The following is a 9,112-nucleotide window of genomic DNA, read 5'->3' as shown; positions in this document are numbered from 1 at the left end:
TAGATAAAACACTTGTTGATTTTAACCTTAGGTTAATTTATTTTGTCGAAAGGGAGCAAAATGAGTCGAACCCTCATTCTTATATAGTGTTGATTTTATTTTTGTTAGGTTTAAGTCACAAGAATAATATTCTACAACTAGCAATTTATTTATTTTCAAACCGATCGTTTTACTATCTATTATTTGATTGACTAATCTTTTATATATTAGAATGGTTGAAGAGTCAAATGGTTTTGCAATTATTCTTGGGGATCAATGAGAAAATTTTAATTATATATCCAACGAATTAAGTAACTACTGTCATGACTCATGACCTTGGGCCGGGTCTGTATCCAGTTATTTGGAAGTACTGTTAACCAGTGGAAATGTAATTGATATACGTCCTTGGTTTTTAGTGGGCATCATCGGTTCTCCTAATTTGCCTTACCAAACTTCGGATGTTAACAGAATCTTTCCTACAAATTTCAAGCATCCATCTTCAATATCTAAAAACAAGCTTCTACCACAATATGGGGAAAAAGATGCACTATATGGTACAGTTATGAACAAGATATCGACCAACAGAAAAAGAATAACCAAGGTAATAAATAAAATTGCGTGAGAGAGAAAGAGAGAGAGGTGATTGTGATGTGAAATAAAATTGTGTTGTAAGGATGTGTTTGAGTTGCTAGTATTAGCTATATATCAATGCATCCAAAACTATCTCACGGGGATATTTGATAGAATTATTGAACCAGAACCACCAGTAGTCCCTTTGTCTTTCTCTTATCGTACGTCCTCGTCATTTTTTGTCCCCCTGGTGCCTTTATATTAGCGGTCGTGTAGGACTTGTTATTGGTGGTGATGCATGCATGGTTGCGGTTTCAGCCATGGAGATACGATCAGGAGAAGTAGATAGTGAGTAACGATTGAAATAGTCAAAAAAGATCCGCAATATATATGCAGTATGAGAGATATGGGACTAATGGGAGGCTAGATTGATTAGGTCGAAGAGGAAAGAACGCTCTAATACCATATTAATTACTTTAGGTATTTTCCCATGAACTCATCATTAGCATAAATCACAGATATATACAATACAAAGCCAATTGGCCAAATAAAGAGTTAACTAGGAATACACATAAAAGACAACTGAGCCTAAACTATACAAGAATATAATAACTATATGAGCAAAATAATCATTTTGAATTTCAACACTCGTTTCATATTCTGTCCGGTTATTTTCCAATAAATTTAATTAATCTGTTTTTGAGATCGTTTTTACAAAACTATTTAATTAAGAAAAATAGATATATGATCGACTTTTATTAGCATACATTGAGTTATGTTTCTTAATCTGACTAGTAATTAAATGAAAGTGCAATTTATATAATATTATCAAGAATCTAAATATATGGTCAATCAATTTTTTTCTTTTTTGCTAAATTATACAACTAACTAAAAAAATGCTAAAATTTAACGACCAAAAGTCTTTGCAATCCAAAGTCAACTCCCATTCTAAATAATTAATGCCCAATTGGCAAAGGTTTTAAAATATGTGAACCATATATGCCCATGATCAAAGATCAAAAGCAAAAGGAAAGGGGATCATACAATACAATGGAAGAAGTTTCCATGATGGCCAAGGCTTATTACGAAGCAAGTTCAGACCATGTTAAAAAATTGGCTCATGGCTTCTTTGATTCGATGGACAATGATGGTGATGGAAAGATAGATCGAAGAGAGTTCTTGGAGTTCATAAGAGACGAAGGTTGTGGCCAAATGACAAATTCGTCCTTCTTCGACCAAATGGATCGTGACAAGAATGGTACCCTTGATTTTTTTGAAGTGATGACAGTCTATTATATAGTAAAGAGCGGAAGACCATTTTGTGACAAATGTAATAAGTTCATCACATCTACATATTTAACATGTGTCGGGTGTTTGGAAGATCCAAATGGAGGCTACTCTTTCTGTATTTGCCTCGATTGCTACAGAACGCAGATACCTAAGCACATGCACGATGGTTTGTGTCGATTTGTAGACAATTATTCATTGCTTGAAGCAATGACCAAGTCAAAATTAAATGAGGTACGTATTTAAGATATAATCCATGTTGCTTTTGAAGTTTTCGATACAAAATATCACATATATACCTACAAATTAAATGACTTCACATTGACGAATTGTTTGTGTCACATGCAGCAAAGATCCATGGGGGCAAAGTCTAGACCAAATGAAACAAATTCAAATCCAGGTAGACCACCTATGGCTATGAGTAACAACCAGCTGACATGGAATCCATGGTTACCCACGGTTCCAGTTCCATATAATAGCCATAGGCCACCTCAACTTCACCACTCTCATTCCTGGAGTCCAGGTTCCCCGAGTGCTAACCATACAGTGATTATCCAAAGCAATTACTCATACCACTATCCACAACCTCCTCCAGTTCAGCATCAGCACGTTGCTGCACCTAATAATGCAATTGTCCCATATCGAGTAAGTTCTATAACTTAGATTAATTCTATATTGCTGCTATTAGCTAATTGGCTATCAACTAATTTAGCGGAACACACCATATCGCAGATTTTTAGAAAGCACATCGACCATTTATGAAGTTTACTCGTATACATATATTCACGGATTGTCAATGTGTCCACGAGGAATCCAATTTGGCGAATTTTATTAATTTATTATTTATTTCTTAACGAAAAAAATTTCTCTTGTTTTTTGTGAAAAATAGAGATGGCAACGGGGGCGGGGAACACAGGGGACCCCAATCCCCATCCCCATCCCCGAATCGTCATTCCAATCCCCATCTCTATCCCCATCGGGGAATATAAATAAACCCCCATCCCCACCCCCAACGGGGAAACGGAGATTTTTTTCTCTTTTAACATGCAAACTTTTACGTAAGAAAAAACTCTATATTTCAATTTTACCAGCATAAGTTTAAAGATTTTATAAAATATATAAGTATCCATAAATTGCAGAAAAAATATAAATAAATTTTCTACCAAATTTAAATACATACATCAAAAATCAAGTAAAAAAATTATCAGATTGATATTTAAGGTAAAATAGATCAACCAAAGAGAAAAATATATATATATATATATATATATATATATATATATATATATATATATATATATATATATATATATATATATGAGTTTAAATTAGATAAAAGAAAAAGCAAAAAGTATAATTTCAACCAAGTAATTACTAATGAGTTAGGTTACTTAGCTCAAATTTTATGTATTATAAACTATACTAAAAATATATGTTATGTATTATTTTTATATATTAATATATGTTGGGGACGGGTCCAGGGTCGGGGATTAAGGGTATCCCCATCCCCATCCCCATCCCCACTTTTTTTATTCGGGTATTCCTCATCCCCGGTCAACCTGGGGATTCCCCAGTCAAAACGGGTGCGGGTTTCGGGTTCCCCATTGGGTATGGGGATTTTTGCCATCCCTAGTGAAAAACTCAATTACCTTATGCAATACTAAAATCTGGTTTATTAAAAATAAAAACAAAAAATAAAAAATAAAAAATAAAGTTAACGGTTATGGGGTACCAAACAAAAAATTTTGATAAATTATTTTTAGTATTTATGCATATAAATGACCAATAATTTGTTCAAGCTTAAAGTGGCTATCAACTAATTTAGCCGAACACACCATATCTCAGATTTTTAAAAAGCACATCGACCATTTATGAAGTTTACTCGTATACATATATTCACGGGTTGTCAATGTGTCCACGTTGAATCCAATTTGACGAATTTTATTAATTTATTATTTATTTCTTAATGAAAAAAATTTCTCTTGTTTTTTTTTATGAAAAACTCAATTACCTTATGCAATACTAAAATTAAAAACAAAAAATAAAAAATAAAGTTAACGGTTATGGGGTACCAAACAAAAATTTTTGATAAATTATTTTTAGTATTTATGCATTTATAAATGACCAATATTGATAAGGTTAAGAATAAATTGGTGTGTAAGTCATTGGTTAAGAAAAACTAAAATCCAAGGTTACAATCCATTTTGTTTTTTAAGGTTAAAATAATGTTAAAATGATAAATTAGTAGTTGAATATAATAAACAATTTCAAATATAATAAGTAGGGGTGTTCGTTTGGACGGATTGGTTCGATCCGATCCAATTAAGTAAATTCAAATTGATTTTGGTTTTCAACATATGAATCCGAATAATCCAAACTAAATTCAAATCCGATCCGATCTGATCCAATTACAATTCGGTTGGATCGGTTTTTATAATTCGGTTTTCAAAAACTAAAACATTTTAAAATGACATATAATTATAATATTATCCAATTCTTATGGAAGAAGAAAAAAAACATTAATTGTGATTTAAAATTTATAAACTGCTAAGAATGTATATTATAGTTTAATATTTAATAGATAAAAAACTTTTCAGAAAAAATACATATTAATGTTTTTTATTAGATAAAACTTTATGAACTTATTTGAAAAAACAAATTATAAAATTAATAAATAGTTATACTTATATTAAAAATAAATAAATTATAAATTGTTATTCGGTTTTTTTGGATTATTCGGTTCATATTTTATAAACCAAAACCAATCCGAAATCCAAAATAGTAATTCGGTTTTGATGAAAACCAATCCAAAAATCTGAATATTCGAACCAAATAGTCCAATCCAATTTGTCCAATTGGACAATTCGATTTTATCCAAATAATGAAGAATCATAATAATAAAGAAAAAAAATATTATAATTTTTTTATTTAAATCAATAAACATTTTTTTATTTTATTATATTCAAACACTTGAAAATATTTATTTGTCATAAGAAACTATAATAACCTAAAAAATATCATAAATAAATGAATGAAAAAACATCATAAATGGTACATGTGGTTTCCTCATAATTGAAGTTTAGTCCTCGTGGTTTAAAAACATCATAGATGGTCCATATGTTTTCAAAACTTTTGACAATTGATCCTTATTATTAACTCCGTTAAGTTCTTTATGTTAACTGAAGGGCGTTTTCATCATTTCACTGCCACATGGACCATTTACGATGTTCTCACTTATTAAAAAAAATGAAATAATATGTAAAAAAATCCTCCTTAATAAATGAAGGTTTTTTTGCCATATGTCAATCTCTCATGAGTTTTGACATTTGTCATTTTGTGGTATTTTTGAAATAAATATTATCCACTTGTCAATTTTTTATTTGCTTCAGTTTTTAAAATTAAAATCATATACTTATATATTTAAAGTATTAAATATCATATATGATATTAAATTGCAATAAATATGTTTTATTCCTTTCTTATTTTAAAAGTTGTACATTACAAAATATTTTATGTTTACACTTTAATTTAATATTTAATTTTTTTTAAATAAACTCGTGTAATACACGGGTCTCACACATAGTGAAATAATATATAAAGGGTCTCTCTCGAATTCACACACATACCTACACTTCTACTTCACTTTTTCCTCATCTACTATATTCTCTCCTTTTCGTCGATCGAAGCTAACATCTATGGTAGCAAACAATAATGACATGAAAAGTAAATTCGAAGAAGCATTTGACCAACAGAAAGGATGATTTCTACTCTGAATTTATATGCGGTCTCTTCTTTTTTCCATTTGGGTTTTTTTTTTCTTCATTTGAATTTATATGATATCTCTAATCTCCAAATGAGGAGCGAATCTTCCAGCAACAAAAGTGAATGCACCCGATATTGCTCTTTCATGGGTTGTATTTCCACTGGTTCTTTATAGCAATGATAGAGAAAAATCAAATCATTCAAGTCCTCTAAAGCCATTATCTTCAACAAATCAACAAATCGTTCTCAACAATTCATTCAAACATAAATATCTTATCGCCTGGAAAATCAGCTAAATATCTTCAAACAACAAATGTTTCAAGTATATTCATCTTATTAGCTCAAAATCGGTCCTCTAAACCCACCAATTTTTGGTCAACACTGAATTCGGTCCTCTAAACCTACCAATTTTCGTCAACACTAAAGACTGGCCATCTTCTTCTGAGTTTATTGAAGTTACAAGTATCAAGATTTCTTAAGATTTCATCTTTTTATTCCTGATTTCCGAGTTTAGAGCAAAAGCCCTAAATATACAATTGTTGGTCTTCACCTTTACATCATACAACCTGATACGATGGAGATGGTGATTCATAACAGAGCAATTCAGACATTGATATATCTAAAATCAATTTCAAATGGGAGTTTTTTTAAAAAAATAAAGCTTTGTCCATTTGAGTTCTTCTTCATTGTGGTGCTTGTGCTGATCTTCACGCCTACATCGTCACCAAATCTACTTATTGAGTGCCCCCATTGTTGCCTAGAGGCCTAGAATTGGTTGGAAATAAAGATATAGAGAAAAGAGATAAAGAAGGAATGAGAGAATTAATTATACCTGTGGGGAGAAGGGTAATAGGTGGTGGATGCTCGGTGTGGTGAAGATCTTGGTGACCACATCAAATGGTAGCGATGGTTGTGGCGGAAGTGACTGGTGGTGGTGGGTTCTTTCTCTAATGGTGGTTGGTTTGTGACGTCGCCCGTGATCGATGGTGGTTCTAAGTTTTCAAAGGTATGATGAGCTTTCGATTTCTCCGTGGTCTGCATCCCAGCTTGTTTGATTTCATAGGATTGTGAGAGAAGGTGGGTGGATGTGTTGGGGGGGGGGGGGGAGAGAGAGAGAGAGAGAGAGAGAGAGGACCCCTATGCATATTATTTCATTTATTATATTTTTTAAACAAGTGAAAACATCATAAATTTTTTTTATAGTAGTGAAATGACGAAAATATCTTTCAGTTAACGAATAAAATTTAACGGAGCTAACAATAAGGACCAATCGTGAAAAGTTTTGAAAGCATAAGGACCATCTATAATGTTTTTAAGCCACAAAGATTAAACTTCAGATTTGAAAAAACCACATGGACCATTTATGATGTTTTTTCTAAATAAACCAATCTCAATTAACAAAGATCACTATGCATTTAAAAAGTTTAATAAAGGATTGTGATATACTTATATAACAATAATGTTAGATAATTCTATAACAACTAGTTCTTAGTCTGTCTGCATGTTGCGTTAATGAGCATATAATTACAAAATAAAGTTTCGATTCAAACAATTATGTATAAAAAAAACGGAGAAAAAAAAAACAAGGTTTGAAAAAATGTATTTTGTTTGGTATAATACCACAAATGATAATTAATAAAACCAAAAACTATAAAAATAAATAAACAAATGACTAAAAAGTAATTTTAAAATATAACAAAAGACTAAAATTATAATTTATAGAATACTAATAATTTAATTTTTATAATTAAGGAAAAGTGAATATACCTTTTATTATGAAGAATAAAATTGTTAGATCAAAATTATTTAAGAGAAAAAAAATGTAAATACAAGATTCGAAATTTATATTTTATGCATAATTATTGTAATATAAAATGCTTTTAGTTTTTCTGAATCTAATAGTAACCTCCCCTCACAAACTCAATTTACAAATTAATACTACTAACACTAATAACAAAAGAAAAGCCATTTATTATAAATAAAAAATAAAAAATCCAAAAAATCACTAACTTTCAATTTATGATGGAGACCTTCAAACAAAAATAATAGAGTCCAGGTCCTTTCTAATTCCCCAAGACCGTCGGCGTCCCCAACACTGCTGGCGGCCACTGCACGTCACTCTCTCCCCTCTCCTTTTGCGCTACCGTCACCCCTCCCATTACCCCTGTGACGGTGGCGCAGTATGTCAACACTCATATTCTTCCATTTGGAGTCTCAATGTTGATCTCTATCTAAAACCGGTAACAACACCAAGGCATAGACGGTAAATTAGGGTTTCAGTTTTGTTTTAATTCCAATAGAGCTTGTAATTCATATATTAAGGTCAAAACGTCAGATTTCATGATGGGTTGAAATTGGATGACGACCTAGTTGGATTCTATTTACTTAATGGTAGCTAGGTGGGGAACCCCTGCGTTGCGGGAGTCAGATGCGACAGGTCTTTCAGTAAAATTGAAATATGAACAAAATAACTTTACATTTAAAGAATGACTTTTAGAAAAAATTAAATTCCTATTTTTTACATATTCATTTTCACTATAGGATGTAAAAAGTTTGTTTTATTATATATTTGTTTTAAAAAACAAAAATTGCATCTTAAGACGGATTTGAACCCAAAATGACCGGGAAACCGGAACTATTCCCAACACGTGTCCGCACAAAATATGGGTAGTGACATAAAATGACCTAAAGACGGATTTGAACACAAACACATAAACAGAGTACCATTCTTGTCAAAATTACGTAGTATGATGTGGTTAGGTACCTAAGCTTATATAAGGCTGTCAGGTATATTCACTTTTCCCATATATATATATATATATATATATATATATATATATATATATATATATATATATATATATATATATATATATATATATATATATATATATATATATATATATATATAAAGAATTTGGGACAACTTTATACTGTTTAAGTCTCTGTTTCTCTCCATAATGATGACGAAGGACATTATCAAGAATTATAGAAATGCTTAAATGATTACGAATACACATGAGGCAGGCATTGTTGTACCTCGAGTTATAAAACGATGGTTTTCTGTATGGCTTGATATGCAGAATTTTCTAAAATTTAGTTCTTAATTTTTCCGTCAGAAAATTGAATCGGTTGAATTTTGTTTTATTGATTACAATTTCGATTTTTGCAGCAAAATTGGAGGATCGCGTTGGGAGCATTGAACGCCGCACTCCAAATTGGTGCCCTTGGTAGTAATTTCTGTTCAATCCTATGATAAAGTTGGCCGAACAAGTGTGTTTACAGTTTACCTTGCTGTTTCTATCTCTGTATTGTGAGTTTCCTCATTTATGCAATGAATTCATACATATATGTTCAAGATTGAGATTCATCAAAACTCCATCATTCAATTTCTGTATCATAAATTCTTAATGTCAATACACACCTTCAAATTTCAATCAACAGTCCTATCAAAAAGCAAAACTCTACAAACAATTCTGTAAAGTTGAATCAACGTCAACAATTATTTTCACAT

General features: G+C 30.9%; 1 protein-coding gene across 1 annotated transcript; it reads left to right on the top strand.

Moving 5' to 3' along the window:
- The first annotated feature begins 1,559 nt into the window (after positions 1–1,559).
- LOC145090718 (uncharacterized) lies at positions 1,560–9,039 on the top strand. The gene is made up of 3 exons (XM_079028820.1): positions 1,560–2,070; positions 2,185–2,481; positions 8,771–9,039. Exons 1-3 carry the CDS (start codon positions 1,600–1,602, stop codon positions 8,852–8,854), a joined length of 852 nt encoding a protein of 283 aa, XP_078884946.1. The 5' UTR covers positions 1,560–1,599; the 3' UTR covers positions 8,855–9,039.
- The last annotated feature ends 73 nt before the right edge of the window (positions 9,040–9,112 follow it).

Source organism: Lactuca serriola, chromosome 2 (genome assembly GCF_051521515.1).
Source record: "Lactuca serriola cultivar US96UC23 chromosome 2, Lser_US96UC23_V15, whole genome shotgun sequence".
Taxonomy (NCBI): Eukaryota; Viridiplantae; Streptophyta; class Magnoliopsida; order Asterales; family Asteraceae; genus Lactuca; species Lactuca serriola.
Note: the sequence above shows the minus strand (reverse complement) of the source record. Positions and strands in the feature narration are given on the sequence as shown.

What these genes read in the sequence shown, in the direction of transcription:
- LOC145090718 (XM_079028820.1), top strand. Translation starts at nt 1,600, where the DNA reads ATGGAAGAAGTTTCCATGATGGCCAAGGCTTATTACGAAGCAAGTTCA. An exon ending in CCAAGTCAAAATTAAATGAG is followed by an intron (nt 2,071 to 2,184) that starts GTACGTATTTAA and finishes TGTCACATGCAG; the next exon opens with CAAAGATCCATGGGGGCAAA. An exon ending in ATGCAATTGTCCCATATCGA is followed by an intron (nt 2,482 to 8,770) that starts GTAAGTTCTATA and finishes CGATTTTTGCAG; the next exon opens with CAAAATTGGAGGATCGCGTT.